Genomic DNA, 17,488 nt, shown 5'->3' with positions numbered 1-17,488 from the left:
CCCGTCCCGATGATACCACAGAGGAAAACTATAATGGGGTGTGTCTAAGGACACGAGATCATCGGATTCGTCGAGAAAAGCTTTCGTTTAGAAAGTAAGGGAAATTGGCGTTGCTGCTAATTGGTCAATCTCCATATCGGTTGTTAGAAAAAGATGCTAGCCGCCCTCGAGGGAAGGCTGCTAGTGGTAGACGCCGCTCGTTGATAATAGATCTCCCCTATTTTAACGTAGTTGGGACAAAGACTGTTTGTCTATTTGTAGGACTTTAGCTAGCTGAATCTTTAGATTTATAACGGGCCCTCGGGCTAGCTGAACATGTATTGCGGAGACGCATCGACATCTGGCAATCATCTTACTCGAAGTATAGGGCCTGCGTGTGGTGAGCTACGGGACGGAGACCGTTGGAATTTTCACTGTCGGGTGGTACAACTATTTCCTTTTTAAGGGGAGCTATAGAATTACTCCATGCCTTTGTTAGACAAAGCTTTTATCCCTTGACCGCGGCTACGTTGGGCGACAGACTGTCACCTCGAGCCAAAGTTCACTATCACTAATCTCGAACTATTACAGTTGGATTGAATAACTACAATTGTTTAGTTACCGCTAGAGTAGACCTTAGATTACAATTTTGCGGGGCTATCCAAAGGCTCCGGTGTCCTTTCATCTCCGACATATATATACATGTATGAAGATACATGCACACGCGATCGATTCTGACTGAACGGCACTCTCACCCGGAAGCGGAACATGCAGTCCACCGTGACGAGCAGCACATATATATACCTCAATTCTCAGTCAGGCCGTCAGTCGTGCTCGCGCAACAGTAGAAGCAACATGGAGTTGTTTAGATCTCTATTACGCGACGTTGGTCTGTTCGTGCCAAGCAAGGTAGATATCATTTCCGAACTACCACTGGAGATTTCGCACTTGATACTTCGAAAATTGGATCCCCCAACTCTGCAGAGAGCCGCGCTTGTCTCGCGCAAATGGTTAAACATATGTAGATCGGACAAGTGTCTACGGCGGAGAGCAAGACGTCACATGCGATATACGAAAAAGCGAGTCAGGAAAGAGTTTCTCGGACCAGCAGCCGCGAATGCTACCAATCAAGAATCAAGATGTAGATTACGTGGTGGACGAAACCTAAGATGCGAAGTAAGCTTATCCGCTGCTCGTACGGTGGTCGTCGTTGGAAGGTTCCCTGGTCCACCGAAAATGTCGAAGCGAAATCGTCCCATCGATGTTGGATCACAAAAATGTATCAGATTCTAATTGATAGTATGTACCTTAATTTGACTGCTCGCTTTCGGGAGAACTTGAAACGGTCTTGTCCGGCGAAAATGATTCAGAACTGTAGCGTAAACCTTGAAATAAAATGGTTCCATTGAGACGGCAATTTGTTTCAGTCGCGACAATATTCTGACGAAATATCGACAATGTAACTTACATTGACGCTGAGTCGCGCAATGCGTTACATTCCTTGCGTTAAAGTGGAATATACTATCTGTATCGTAAGAGGCCCATTATTGAATATTAAAGTCAACGTATCACCGCCGTTATTGCACATTTGACGCTAACTAGATGTGAGATGTACTCCTCATTTGCTGCCAGATACAACGTAATTCAGCCGATTCGCGCTATGTCAACTCTGGGCCCTGTCAAATACAGCCTTATTGCAGATTTGCAGATTCAGTCTTAAATATTCAATAGAGCTTATCTGAGTTTTTATTCCGGATATCGCCACAATTCGGCGCGCCTTATACCTCTACATTTGTTGCCAAATACAGGGCACCTGCACCTGTTTGCATTATGTCAACTCGGGTCGACGTCAAATCCAATGTTATTGCAGTACTGCATGTTCAGGATTCAATAATCCATTGAACGTTTCTACACTGCTATTGGTGATATCTTGACAGTTCGAGGCGCGACATACTCCACATTTGTTGCCAAATAGCGCACCTCAATCGGTTTGCGCAATGTCAACTCTGTCCTGTAAATACAGCGTTATTGCAGTTTTGCAGATTCTGTCTTAAATATTCAATTGAACGTATCTCCGTTTCCATTTCTGATATTTCGACAATTCGATGCACGTTGTATTCTACATTTCCTGCCAAATACAGTGCTCATCTCCCGGTTCGCGCTATCTCAACTCTTGTCTCTGTCAAATCCAGCGTAAATACAGCTTTGCAGATTCTGTCTTAAATATTCAAATCATCACATCTCCGCTTCTATTTCAGATATGTCGACACTTCGATGTGTGTTGTACTGCACATTTTCTACCAATTACTGAGCTCGTTGGCCAGTTTACGCTATATCAACTCTGGTCAGATTCAAATCCAATGTATATGCAGGATTCATATTTAGGCTAAAATATTCAATTCATCGCAATTAGAGGTACGTTGGCAATTCGAAGCGCATTATACTCTTCATGTCCGTCAACGCCTTCAACTATTTTGTTTGTCCGCTTTTTCTACTTTTGAAAGGGCGCATACATACGTTAATAATTTGTTATAGGGGTCTCCAAGACAGATCAATTATTGTATTAAGAAAGGTGTTGTTCCAGTTGGAGGAATGCGGTTGATATATTTTCGATTGCTGAACAGTTTCTGCGACACACCCGTCTAGAAATGGCATGCAGCTTCACAGTAACAGTAACTTGCCAAGAATTGGGGAACTGATCGGCAAGAACCAAGGAATTAATCACCAAGAACTGAGGAACTAATCACACAGAACTGAGGAATTAACTACTACGAACTAAGGAATTATTTCTCTCTCTTCTATGTCGCTACGCTTATTTGTATTTAGGTCTACCGTGGAGGGGTCGTCATGTGACGGGTTATTCCGTGGGGGTTGTGAGGCTCGAATTTGGTTTCTATACAAATTGTTAAGGTTTATTTAAATTTCAAATTGGAACGCTCACTCGCGCAATTGGTAGTTTCAGTCTACGTTACGGCGCGTGCGCAGCGCGGGACGTGGCAGTATAACTGTATCTTTCCAACTATTCTCAACTACTTTCTCCTTGGTACCATTACTCGACCGCTAGATCACCAGGCCCGATTAGGTCATCGGATTGCTGCCGGTAGACTGCTAGAATCTATGTTACGCGACTGTAGTCGCTTTTCTTCCTTTGTTAAATCTGTGCAGTTTTCTTTTTATGAATCAGCTTCGTCTAATTTCTTCGAAAGATTCGAATAAGAAATCTCAACATTTTCCAGTAATTACTACTTTCTTGAAGAAAATCAAACTCGATGATACGAATAACGCGAGATTTGACTGTACTTAAAACTTTATTTAAAATAATAAATTAAAGTACGGCCTATAATCGCTGAGTCCTTGATACAAAGTATAAATCGCAAAATAAAATTGCGGATGAAAACTCGATAAATGATTGTCACGTAACTCGGTAGATCGCTCGTTGATAGTCGTAGATTCTCGAACATACTGTACTCTTTCGGTTGCGTCGGTTTATTTATACTGGTCGGGGGTGAAGTCGGATGATGCAAATTCGTCTTTGTTCGCCGTAGCGGCGACGTTGTTTTGCCCGAAGTATATTTGTTCTTACATTACTTGTATCCTTACGATCTCGATACTCCGAGGCAAAACAACAACACGATTTGAATTGTCCTCTGACTCATGTGCCGCTATATCATCCCCCCCCCCGAAAAGCAGTGATAACGTTTTTAATGTGATATGTTCATCACGTGTTTACATCGACCGTCGCTGTTTTTAATATTTTCGTAGTATACCCCGCGTCCGATAATTAACGATGCATAACCGAAACTTATCAATCGGGAAGACGGACTCTTCGACGAGATCGCGTAACGAACCTATTGCTAATGTTTTCGTTCGTGTGTTCTACAGGAATAAGCACGTTAAGGATTTCGGTCGATTCCTCTTCGAGGTCCTCCGGTACTACAAAGGCTGGCTTTAACCTGTCTACGGAAAATCGTTACGTCGCGATTGTTGACTTCGATTGTGTACTTCTTTTCGCCTCTTTGCGTTACTTTAAACGGCCCGTTCTTAAGGCGGCCGCAAAGGGATTGTAATCGGGACAAGTCATCAAAATACGTACGGCGAAGGATCCAAATCGCGGAAAACGAATATCTTTCTTCCGCCAGGTCGTGTAATGTGCTGTAGTCTGACCTTCCCCATCCGTTCTTTAAGCAGGTTCGCGAATTCCGGATTGGCTCGCCGATTGGTTTGCAAAAAGAACTCCGGCGGCAACCGCATGCCGGTGCCGTAGATCATTTCAGCTGCCTTTGCGTCTAGGTCCTCCTTTATCACGGTTCGAATGCCCAATAGTACGATTTGCACGTGTCGTACCACTTGATCGCCGCTTTATGTTGTCTATGTAAGCGCTCTACCATCACACAAGAGGCGGGATGATAGGACGACCTGCGCAAGTGCGTGATGCCGAGCACACGGCATAACTCTTCAAACGAACACGATTCGAATTGTCGTCCTTGATTAGTTGTTATTTTCAAGGGACCGCCGTAACGAAAAATCCAAGTCGAAAGGAGGGCCGAGGCCACGGTGGGGGCTTCCATATCGGCAATGGGAACGGCATCAGGACAACGCGAAAAACGTTCGATGCACGTTAGACAATATCGGTGCCTAGCGAGTATTGCATCACGATAATGTCTAAGTGTATACGTTCGAACCGGCGTGCTATCGATTTGAACGTTCCACCTGGCGAGGATACTTGCCTGGTGACTTTATTGCGCGAAGGCAATGTGTACCATACATGAACGCACAGGGCAGATACAGCAATGTTCTTAGACATATGGTATTCAAGTTTCCACTTGAAAGCATTCTACCCGGACAGTACAATCGCGAACGAGCACGAATTCATGAGATATACATATGTCGGGTTGACGTTGAGGAAGGGTTGTTGGTGTTTGATGAGTCTTCATTGAAAGTAGCCATCGTTGCGGTGTAACAAAGGTAAGATTTATTGACACAAGTATGGATAACACAGATTCGACAATTTACCACGGCGGTTAGGCGCTCGCGACACTAGTGACAATGTTCTCAGGTTCGATAACGAATCCGCGGCCAACGGGATGATAAATGGACGTTCTCGCAGAATCTAAGTCTGACTCTTTGTTGGTAAAACGTGAAAATAGTTTCTGAGTGTAAAGACGTTACTCTTTAGTCGACGGGATCGCGAGAGAGAATGAATCTCCCGTCCCGATGATACCACAGAGGAAAACTATAATGGGGTGTGTCTAAGGACACGAGATCATCGGATTCGTCGAGAAAAGCTTTCGTTTAGAAAGTAAGGGAAATTGGCGTTGCTGCTAATTGGTCAATCTCCATATCGGTTGTTAGAAAAAGATGCTAGCCGCCCTCGAGGGAAGGCTGCTAGTGGTAGACGCCGCTCGTTGATAATAGATCTCCCCTATTTTAACGTAGTTGGGACAAAGACTGTTTGTCTATTTGTAGGACTTTAGCTAGCTGAATCTTTAGATTTATAACGGGCCCTCGGGCTAGCTGAACATGTATTGCGGAGACGCATCGACATCTGGCAATCATCTTACTCGAAGTATAGGGCCTGCGTGTGGTGAGCTACGGGACGGAGACCGTTGGAATGTTCACTGTCGGGTGGTACAACTATTTCCTTTTTAAGGGGAGCTATAGAATTACTCCATGCCTTTGTTAGACAAAGCTTTTATCCCTTGACCGCGGCTACGTTGGGCGACAGACTGTCACCTCGAGCCAAAGTTCACTATCACTAATCTCGAACTATTACAGTTGGATTGAATAACTACAATTGTTTAGTTACCGCTAGAGTAGACCTTAGATTACAATTTTGCGGGGCTATCCAAAGGCTCCGGTGTCCTTTCATCTCCGACATATATATACATGTATGAAGATACATGCACACGCGATCGATTCTGACTGAACGGCACTCTCACCCGGAAGCGGAACATGCAGTCCACCGTGACGAGCAGCACATATATATACCTCAATTCTCAGTCAGGCCGTCAGTCGTGCTCGCGCAACAGTAGAAGCAACATGGAGTTGTTTAGATCTCTATTACGCGACGTTGGTCTGTTCGTGCCAAGCAAGGTAGATATCATTTCCGAACTACCACTGGAGATTTCGCACTTGATACTTCGAAAATTGGATCCCCCAACTCTGCAGAGAGCCGCGCTTGTCTCGCGCAAATGGTTAAACATATGTAGATCGGACAAGTGTCTACGGCGGAGAGCAAGACGTCACATGCGATATACGAAAAAGCGAGTCAGGAAAGAGTTTCTCGGACCAGCAGCCGCGAATGCTACCAATCAAGAATCAAGATGTAGATTACGTGGTGGACGAAACCTAAGATGCGAAGTAAGCTTATCCGCTGCTCGTACGGTGGTCGTCGTTGGAAGGTTCCCTGGTCCACCGAAAATGTCGAAGCGAAATCGTCCCATCGATGTTGGATCACAAAAATGTATCAGATTCTAATTGATAGTATGTACCTTAATTTGACTGCTCGCTTTCGGGAGAACTTGAAACGGTCTTGTCCGGCGAAAATGATTCAGAACTGTAGCGTAAACCTTGAAATAAAATGGTTCCATTGAGACGGCAATTTGTTTCAGTCGCGACAATATTCTGACGAAATATCGACAATGTAACTTACATTGACGCTGAGTCGCGCAATGCGTTACATTCCTTGCGTTAAAGTGGAATATACTATCTGTATCGTAAGAGGCCCATTATTGAATATTAAAGTCAACGTATCACCGCCGTTATTGCACATTTGACGCTAACTAGATGTGAGATGTACTCCTCATTTGCTGCCAGATACAACGTAATTCAGCCGATTCGCGCTATGTCAACTCTGGGCCCTGTCAAATACAGCCTTATTGCAGATTTGCAGATTCAGTCTTAAATATTCAATAGAGCTTATCTGAGTTTTTATTCCGGATATCGCCACAATTCGGCGCGCCTTATACCTCTACATTTGTTGCCAAATACAGGGCACCTGCACCTGTTTGCATTATGTCAACTCGGGTCGACGTCAAATCCAATGTTATTGCAGTACTGCATGTTCAGGATTCAATAATCCATTGAACGTTTCTACACTGCTATTGGTGATATCTTGACAGTTCGAGGCGCGACATACTCCACATTTGTTGCCAAATAGCGCACCTCAATCGGTTTGCGCAATGTCAACTCTGTCCTGTAAATACAGCGTTATTGCAGTTTTGCAGATTCTGTCTTAAATATTCAATTGAACGTATCTCCGTTTCCATTTCTGATATTTCGACAATTCGATGCACGTTGTATTCTACATTTCCTGCCAAATACAGTGCTCATCTCCCGGTTCGCGCTATCTCAACTCTTGTCTCTGTCAAATCCAGCGTAAATACAGCTTTGCAGATTCTGTCTTAAATATTCAAATCATCACATCTCCGCTTCTATTTCAGATATGTCGACACTTCGATGTGTGTTGTACTGCACATTTTCTACCAATTACTGAGCTCGTTGGCCAGTTTACGCTATATCAACTCTGGTCAGATTCAAATCCAATGTATATGCAGGATTCATATTTAGGCTAAAATATTCAATTCATCGCAATTAGAGGTACGTTGGCAATTCGAAGCGCATTATACTCTTCATGTCCGTCAACGCCTTCAACTATTTTGTTTGTCCGCTTTTTCTACTTTTGAAAGGGCGCATACATACGTTAATAATTTGTTATAGGGGTCTCCAAGACAGATCAATTATTGTATTAAGAAAGGTGTTGTTCCAGTTGGAGGAATGCGGTTGATATATTTTCGATTGCTGAACAGTTTCTGCGACACACCCGTCTAGAAATGGCATGCAGCTTCACAGTAACAGTAACTTGCCAAGAATTGGGGAACTGATCGGCAAGAACCAAGGAATTAATCACCAAGAACTGAGGAACTAATCACACAGAACTGAGGAATTAACTACTACGAACTAAGGAATTATTTCTCTCTCTTCTATGTCGCTACGCTTATTTGTATTTAGGTCTACCGTGGAGGGGTCGTCATGTGACGGGTTATTCCGTGGGGGTTGTGAGGCTCGAATTTGGTTTCTATACAAATTGTTAAGGTTTATTTAAATTTCAAATTGGAACGCTCACTCGCGCAATTGGTAGTTTCAGTCTACGTTACGGCGCGTGCGCAGCGCGGGACGTGGCAGTATAACTGTATCTTTCCAACTATTCTCAACTACTTTCTCCTTGGTACCATTACTCGACCGCTAGATCACCAGGCCCGATTAGGTCATCGGATTGCTGCCCGTAGACTGCTAGAATCTATGTTACGCGACTGTAGTCGCTTTTCTTCCTTTGTTAAATCTGTGCAGTTTTCTTTTTATGAATCAGCTTCGTCTAATTTCTTCGAAAGATTCGAATAAGAAATCTCAACATTTTCCAGTAATTACTACTTTCTTGAAGAAAATCAAACTCGATGATACGAATAACGCGAGATTATGAAATTCCGGACAGTGAACATCCAAGAAGAATTTAAATATAAGGTAAATAAAAAAAAATATCAAATAACAACATTGTAACTAGTAATTTATAACGTCTAAGCCATTAATTTACAATACTTGAGAAATTAATTTATAATATTTAAGCTATTAATTTATAACATTTAAGCCATTAATATATAACATATAAGCAATTAATTTATAACGTCTAAACTATTAATTTATAACATTTGTTGAGATATGTATAATTTTCTGTGTTGGACTGGGTTAAGTGTGTAGTAGAGATACTTGTATGTGAATATCAGCGTGTGGATGTATGTGTGTGCGCGGCGTCTCGAAAACAGATGAATGTAAACTGTTCAGTCGGTTAACAGTCGGGTATAGAAGAAAGTGCTGAGACGCGCGCAAGTGTGTATCGATGAATATATAAGAAATCGTCCATGAAATAAATAGATTACTATTTTAATATTAATCCTCAGTATAAATTTAGTGTTCTTATAACATTATTTCGGCTTCAAAGATCCACAATTGTCAAAAACATTTGTGCTATTAATTTATAACATTTAAGCTATTAATTTACAACATCTAAGCCATTAATTTACAACATTTGAACTGTTATTTTATACATGTAAGTTATTAATTTATAACATTTAGGCTATTAATTTACAACATCTTAGCCATTAATTTACAATATTTGAACTATTATTTTATACATTTAAGCCATTAATTTATAACATCTAACTATTAATTTATAACATTTAAGCCATTAATTTATAACATTTAAGCTATTAATTTTCAACATCTAAGCCAATAATGTACAACATTTAAACTGTTATTTTATACATTTAAACTATTAATTTATAACATTTAAGCTATTCATTTATACCTTCTAAGCCATTAATTTATAACATTTAAGCCATTAATCTAAAACAATTACATCATTAATTCTTAACAGTTATACCAATAATTTATAACAACATTTTCCCAATAATTCAATGTAATTATGCTCTTAATTTATAACAGTTGTACCCTTAATCGGAAGTAACTCTACATTCATTCATTTTAGTCAATACCATAAATTCGTAGTGAGTGAATTAAAGATTTATTTTGCTTTATTTTATTAACGAAATCTATCAAGTCTTTGAAGTGCTATTTCATTTCCATATAGCATTATATTTTAACTCTGAATACAGTATTCAATTTCCAATTTCACTATTTCGTATAAAATCTGTGGTAACACAGAGTGTCGATGTATGCGTCACGTAAAATAACAAAATAAAAAAGGAATTTGAGGTAAAAAAATAAAAAAAGAAAACTTTATTTTTTTTCTAACATCAATACACTTTACAATCTACTTCCGAACTCTAGGCGTGACTTTCTAAGACTGACTCTTATGATTTTACTTTCGATCGGATCCGATTACTTTCTTTTGTCATCCCTCAACATCCCCACCGTCCATGCATTTGCTAGGCGTCCGCGATCGTTGCCACGTGCTCTTTCTTCTAGAACCTTCGGTGGAAGGACCGTTGGGATGTTGATGGTTCATTAGGCACATCAGCGATATACATTGTCGCCGAGTGCTTTATCTCTATCGTCAGTCCGTCGGATTTGAAGTATGCCGGTCGTGACACACGCGAAAAGTGACTGACCAAAAAAGAACTGAATGTTTTAACGATATTAAGAAACTGCAGCCTTGTATTTCAGCAATATCATACCAGCAATAACAAATTTTGAGAAATATCTTTATGTTCTATTCCTGTGGCCTACTTTGGATAATGCTAATCCCGACGACACACTAAATTTTGAAATCCATACGACTGATTCTACAGAAGCGGGGATTGTACAGCAGCGATTTCGCTTGCACAGTTGTTCATTTAATTTGTGAATTGTAAGAAACCTCAAGTATGTCAGAGGACATAGTGATATTGCTACAAAAGCGACTAGACAAATAGAGAGCTACATGTGATTTTATCGTATTTTTTTAACCCTTTCGCTTCGGCAATCCAGTCCGCCGAAGTACTGTCACTGAACGGAAACGCGCGCCAGAAATACGCACAGTGTGCGTGGCTACTGTATATACATTTTCCTAAGTCTTAAATAATAATAATTCTTGTAAGAACCGTATACGAAATATCGTTTCACTGTCAATGGATTTAGTAGATTTTTTAGCATGAAACAATATACGATTTTGATGTTGTTTCAACAACGAGTAACTTAAAGAAGTGATTAATCCAATATGTCAATAAAATCAAGGGAAAATGTTCTGTCGATAACGAGAAAATATATTAATGACCACAGATAGCATTTGTATATGCATCATTTTTATCAAATTTTGTCTTCAATACACAACTTTTTAATATTCCTATTTTATCTACTTTTGCTAAAATACATTAAACACATTTCAATACTAAACTAAAGATCTTTAAACTTAAAAATGACTTTTGCTTATTTCCATGTCACAAACAATTGGCTTTAATAATTATCGGCCAATACTCTCTTATTCGTAAGCACATCAGCATATTCGATCCATGCAAATTCACGTAAAATGTTACTACTTCCTGCCTTTCGTTACATGTATCTTAATAAATTGTATCTTATTAAATCTTAATAAATATGAGTCTTAATAAAAAGAAGTTACTTTTTACGTAGACCAAACCTAGTTCTATTATTAAGCGCGTAAGCAGATAAGATGAAGATCAAATAGAGGCAAAGCTAAAAAATAACGACTATATATTTGCATGTTTCAGCGTTGAAAACTTATGTGGGTGAAACGCTAGAATTGACTGGAGTTCTTCGACAAAAAATGGGCACTTGTCTTTGCATAGACAGCAACAATGTGCCTCCGACAGTCAGCAAACGTTACTCTGTACAAGTTCACTGTATGTATTATTAAGCGCTTATCATAGAGTTATTATACAAATATATTTGCAATTATCATTCTTATATATTATACAAGGTGAATCAGAACACGTGGAAAATATGGCAGAGGTTGATTCTGAATACTGAAATAAGAAGAAAATTTTATATAACATAATATGCCTAATATGACCTTACGTTCCGCTTATAGCTTATTTTGCGATGCTAAACATTACACAGATGAACGATTTCTTGGAAAATAGATAAATCGTGCCGGCCTTATTTCCGGACCAATACGCTCTTCGGATCCGAATCCGTTCGATTATTAAATACGGGGACGTTTAAAATCTCTTACTTATAAAACGTTAGTTGACGTGACGATCAAAATTTTCGACAAATTCGTGTAAGCTGTTCGAACAAGATGGACGATCTATGACGCGACGCATTCGCGTTTCCGTAGAAACTGGAACTGGTCGATTCGAGTAATTTCTCTAAAGATAGGTAAGAAAGTACTGTGACACAAAGCAAGCGTCTACTCGAAAACGTTTATACGAAATTTTCTTCTTATTTTAATGCGCTGAATCAGCCCCTGCTTGCCTGGAAGCCGTACTTTCCACATGTCTCGAACTCTATCATGCCGATCCACTAGGTAAACAAAATAAAAACCTGCCAAGCACTGTGGCGGCACGGGCCACGGAACTTTTCAACGGCTCCGGATGCAAAGCGCGACGCCGCCAAAGCGCAACACCGACGTGCCCAATGTACCATCGATATCTTCACACTCTTTCCGCCGAATTCTCGGAAGAGCATACACGTGCCAGCACTGGCGGCACATCTAATGAATGCACGCTAGTGGGGGATATCGATGGGCTACGAAGGGAAGAATCTGCGCGATCCGAAACAAAAGCACAGGCAGTCTGTCTTACGCCATTAAATGTGTAACTCCTCGGTACTATTTGCATAGCAACGCGTCGAATGATCTCTCGGTGTCTATCGTTATTTGTTAGTTGTTACCAGTTGTCTGTTAAGTGTAATTGTTAATTGTTAATTGTTAACTCTGATTGTTGATTAGTTCTAAATAAACTATTGTTCGTTAAAAACACCAAGAGTAGTTTCTTACGCACCTATCACCATACAACCTCAGCACGAACGCCGTATAGATTGTTTTCACCTGTTCGATTCGTGCTAGATTTGACTAAAATACTCATGCGAAGTTATTGAAAATATAAAATCCGAATTAACATCCAGTTTTCAACAACCTGTCTAAAGATACCGCTCACAAACAAGCTATCATTTCTTGAAACAAATATATAAGATTTATTTACGTTATCAATTTTGTCGTGTGTCGAAATACAGCCCACTCAAAACATTCTATGGACCAAACGAAAAAATTGTTGACATTGATTGTCAACAAGTCCTACAAACTAGGATCTTTCATATTTCTTTCGCTTTTGATAATTAGACACAACCTCCCGCTAGCCGATGAGTCATTCTGCTATATTTGGCTTATCCTTTGTTATTATACAAATTACTGTCATTGTTCACGGCTGATCTACTAATTCGTTTGGTGACTAGACACTACGTTAGATATTTTAATCAAATAAACTCATAATTGTATCGATAAAATACTTCCTATCAGTACAATATATGATGTAAAATTTAAACATCCTGCTTCAGGGCGACATATCCAGTGAATTAACGGCGCCTGAACAATCCCTTAAAACGGGTAAATCTATAACTTTATTATCTAATTTCAACGTAATATCCACAAACTGATCAACATAATTTCACTATGCCCAAAAAGAATCGCCTTGCAAATGATATCGATATTTACGACATTTCTTTGCTATATTAATATAGTACTATTTGTTATAGATCCAGACCACGGACCTCGACCAGGGCTATCAAAATTCGCCTTCGTCATGGCCAATAACCAATATAATATTAACTACGATAGAAACTGTCATTGTTAATTTAACACTAGCTATCGCTGCTATAATACGAATAGCCTGTATACATATTAAATAAACTGTAATAAATAACTTATTATTTTTAAATACACCCTGTCTTATTTATCTACACCTTCCTTTGTCTTACGTCCACCTTGACCTACGCATTGTCACGTAAAATTCGTGATAAAAAAGGATTTTTGCAATCCACTAGCGATAAAAAGTTCGCGTACAAGGTAAATAGCGGGCAAAAGAACGGTATAAAGCATAGAGTGTAGAGTATAGTAGCATCGCAGAAAAAGAAAAATCAACAGCTTGGTCGGTCATTGAGCAGCAACAGATCGAGCAACGATACAAATGATCATGGAAGTGCGTTTCTGCTTCCCGGTCTGTTCGAACTATGACGATTTGTCTTTCTGATCTTTCCGACTCGACCGTTGCACCGTTCACTCGACCATCGACCATAAATTGTTTCGAATTTTCTAGAGAACGGACACTTGAAACTACGTGCTTGCGGTACATTCGATAGCCAGGACAGAGGGATCCTTCGTGAGCCTGTTTTCGTCCTGCGAGACGAGCAAATTATTAGAAATTTCCTGATGCAATTGTACGCGGTTTTATGCAACTTTGATTATACACGTGAACGATATTTGGCACAGAGGAGTAACATTTTCGGGGTAACATTTGCGCACTAATAGGTTCCCACGTAGCTAAAGTAAAGCAAAAGTTGCGCGAAATTAACGGATGACAATTGAGAAATTTCTTGGATGATCTACGTTTATTACGAAATGGTTGGATGCGAGAATCGATATCTGGTAGCATCTAAGTTGTCCGAGAGAGTTTCACGATAAAGGAACAGATCTCTGCCGATACTCTCCATCCGACTATCGTAGCAGATTTGCGTACTTTTGCAAGGTTCTCCAAATTAATACAAATTTCTAACTACCGTAACATCGAGATATTATACATCGTAAGGCAAAGTTAAGGAGAGTGGCGATGACCTCGGAAACGCGAAAAATATCTCAGAAGATAGAATTTTGATGGCGCGAAGGACAAATGTTCGTGATGGTTTTCCAATTTGTGAAATTAGACGTTTGCTCGCTTTGAGACAAAGTAAACCGCGTTTCTCACAGGTGTTCGGCAGATGGCGATGATGAGATATAGTGCAACAAAGTGAAATTTTGCGCGCGTAAATCTAACAGGATTATAATGTAACAGAAGCACAACAAAGAGGAAACTTGTGATGAAAAAGGAAGAATATATTACCAACGAAACTCTTTTGCTCCATTTTCTTTCGTAGAATTATATTTCACTTGCGAGTATTATAGCAGGTCTGCCTTTGATACAAAAATCATAAAAGGTTTACGTATCTGCACGTATATTTACGCTGTATGAACGACACTCGAGTATTACACGCATGCATTATCGACAAATAGATCCACGTTCGAGATAAGAGTTCCTCTTTGATACTTTCTTATGGTATAAATAACGAGAAATTATCAGGAAGTATGTTACAGTGAAACTGCTCGTACTTCGTTACTTTTACTCGCATGTATGACACCTACAACGATATTCTTTGTTGAATCAATAAATAAAAGCGCTCCCCAGCGTACGTACAAGACTAGATCTTGAAATATAAGAATCGACGTAACAATAAGACTAAAAAAGTTCGAAATGAAAATAATTCGCCGAAACGGCAAAAAGAGAATACCTGACACAAAAATAACGATACGGTAAATCAGCGTCCCGTTTTAATTTTCATCGATCAGTCGTCCAGCAAGCGAGATGTGTCAAGCAGCAACGGCGACAAGGTAACAGAGACGAAATATTATCGAGTTAACGCACGCGAAGTGGTCGCAGGAATGGCTGACGGGTGCGAGAGTGTAATGCACTTACGTCACGCGAATTTCAGACGAAACAATTGGTGGTGTAACGAAAATTTAGCGTCGCAACCGAATGTGCTAAATATAAAATGGATGGCTGTTGACCGAAAGAAAAATGCTCGACGATACGGTGCCGCCGTTTGTTCTCTTACAAGATTGAACGTCCACGGTCGACCCATTTACCAGACCCTCCTCGTTACACGAAGAGACGAAATCACCAGTGCTATTTAATCGTGCGAATTATATCACGCGTATCTCGCGAATTATTACACGACAGTGATAATAAGGCAAATCTAATAAAATTTACTTCTCATTAAAAAGTCGTACCAAAACAATTATTTATTAATTGGTTTATTTATTAATTCTTAAGAAGATACATATAAATAAGAAAAAATGGTAAAATTTGATTAGTATAATAAAAGTAATATATGCCTATGATCATTCTAAAATATAAAAAGTGAAATAGTCTTACGTTCATTGGTATATTTTAAGAACACATACATCTTTTAACGATAGTTGCAATGTAACATCATTTTTATATTACACGCAAGGTATGTCAAGCATTCCTGCTCTAAGGCACAATTTGAAATCAACAACATTCAGTTTAACAAATTATAACTTCTATTCGTTTTCCATCATGGAATAACGCGGTGGTGTCTTCCATATTGCACCGGACGTGCGTTGTAATCTACTCCTATCTATATTTTCAAACATTTCAGTTAAATCTGGTGTGCACATTCTTCTATCAAAGAATTTATAGACTGCTTTCTTCGGAATTTATCGTTGCATTGCAAGTTCATTTTCGCGTATGTACGCTAAAATTGATAAAAATTCGAGTACTCCATGCATTATAATGTTTATTAACTCATTAAGTAAAACAACACTTACATTGCGCCTAATGTGGAATTGTATGCCTTGGTCTGGCTTCATCGTCCGATGTGTCGTCGTCAGGTTTACTGTGCAAAACAGAAGTGGACCTTGCTGTTTGGAGCTATATTTTGGATAAAATATCGAATGAATAATAGCTTGTGTTTTTATAACAGAAGAATACTTTGATACTGTTTGTAATGTTACCTGCGATGTCATCATCTGAGTCTTCTTCTTTTGTTTCGCTAATAAGATTTTTTTTGCTTTTTCGACAGATCTTCGTGCCAGTTTTTAAACAACGGCTTTTTCTGAAATTTTTTCTTTTTCAAAGGCCTCGATTCTCCTTCTTACGGGCACATTTTTCTTCATTTCATTTTGAATGTCCTGTTTCGTCATGTTTCTATTAGACATTTCCCTTTCACTGGATGGCTCATCTTCTGCGAATAATTCTTCGAACTCGGTGAGTCCAATCGCTTGATTCAGCTGCTGAACCTCCTCCTGCAGAGTTATTGGCGACCGTGATGTAAATTTAGGTTCATTATTTTTTCCTATACTACTAGCCAAGTTTTTATTAATTACTACCGTTTCGTTTGATTTTATTGGTGATAAAGGTTCTACAATTGCGGTAGCGTCCATCATCTTCTGCGTATAAGTAGAATTGATGTCCATCGTGGAATTCATAAGAGGAGTAAATTTCTCAAGTGCATCCTCGCACATTGAAGGATCTTCAATATCATTTCTTGCTGATGGAATTACTGTATCATCAATAATATTAGAATATTTACCCTTCGTGTTTTCACTCCGTGAAAAAGTTCTCTTTATATTACTATCTCTTGTTGTCATTGAAGACTTTAATGGTTCAATCCTTTCTGGCTGTATTGCATCTTCTTTTGAAATTGTTTCGCTTAAAACATTCTTTTTTGTTTTACTATGTTTTTTAGGACCTTTTGTGTTTTTTTTCATCTGAACTACTTCTAGCACTTTCCTTTTTTTTTAGGTCGGCCTCCACGTTTCCTCTAAAAATTTAGAATATATTTAACAACGTTATAGTAGTATTTATATACACAATGTACATACAATTGTATAAGCAATTAGATTTTGACACATTAATTAACCGATATTATACATTATTGGGTACTACATATAAGGGTTAGTATTGATTAGTAACATAAGATATGGGGTAAGATTAAAAGTATTAAATTTCATCATAATATGACACAAACATTTACATTACTGTCATCATCAAGAGTTAGCCTTCGTAATTTTATAACAAGTGACATTGACTGCTGCTTTTTAATGTTAATTAATCAAAACTTTCGGCCTCTTTGTAGTTGAAGGGCCAGGGACTGATTGTGGTATTTCAGCAATTAAACCATGTAAATAATCCAGAGTGTCTTCAAGCTGGTTGTTAATATATTTTTTAACATCCAAGGAATAATTATGTATATTCGATATATCTTTGGTAATCATTTCTTTAAT

The 17,488-nt window shown here is 39.1% G+C and overlaps 1 protein-coding gene across 1 annotated transcript; it reads right to left on the bottom strand.

Moving 5' to 3' along the window:
• Positions 1-16,037: 16,037 nt before the first annotated feature.
• Positions 16,038-17,019, bottom strand: LOC126876135 (uncharacterized). The gene is made up of 3 exons (XM_050639026.1): positions 16,592-17,019; positions 16,361-16,507; positions 16,038-16,133 (listed from the first exon to the last, which is right to left on the bottom strand). The coding sequence occupies exons 1-3, from the start codon at positions 16,970-16,972 to the stop codon at positions 16,038-16,040; spliced, it is 624 nt and encodes a 207-aa protein (XP_050494983.1). The 5' UTR covers positions 16,973-17,019.
• Positions 17,020-17,488: the final 469 nt, after the last annotated feature.

The sequence above is a fragment of the Bombus huntii genome, unplaced genomic scaffold (assembly GCF_024542735.1).
Source record: "Bombus huntii isolate Logan2020A unplaced genomic scaffold, iyBomHunt1.1 ctg00000066.1, whole genome shotgun sequence".
Taxonomy (NCBI): domain Eukaryota; kingdom Metazoa; phylum Arthropoda; class Insecta; order Hymenoptera; family Apidae; genus Bombus; species Bombus huntii.
This window is presented reverse-complemented; position numbering and strand designations above follow the sequence as displayed.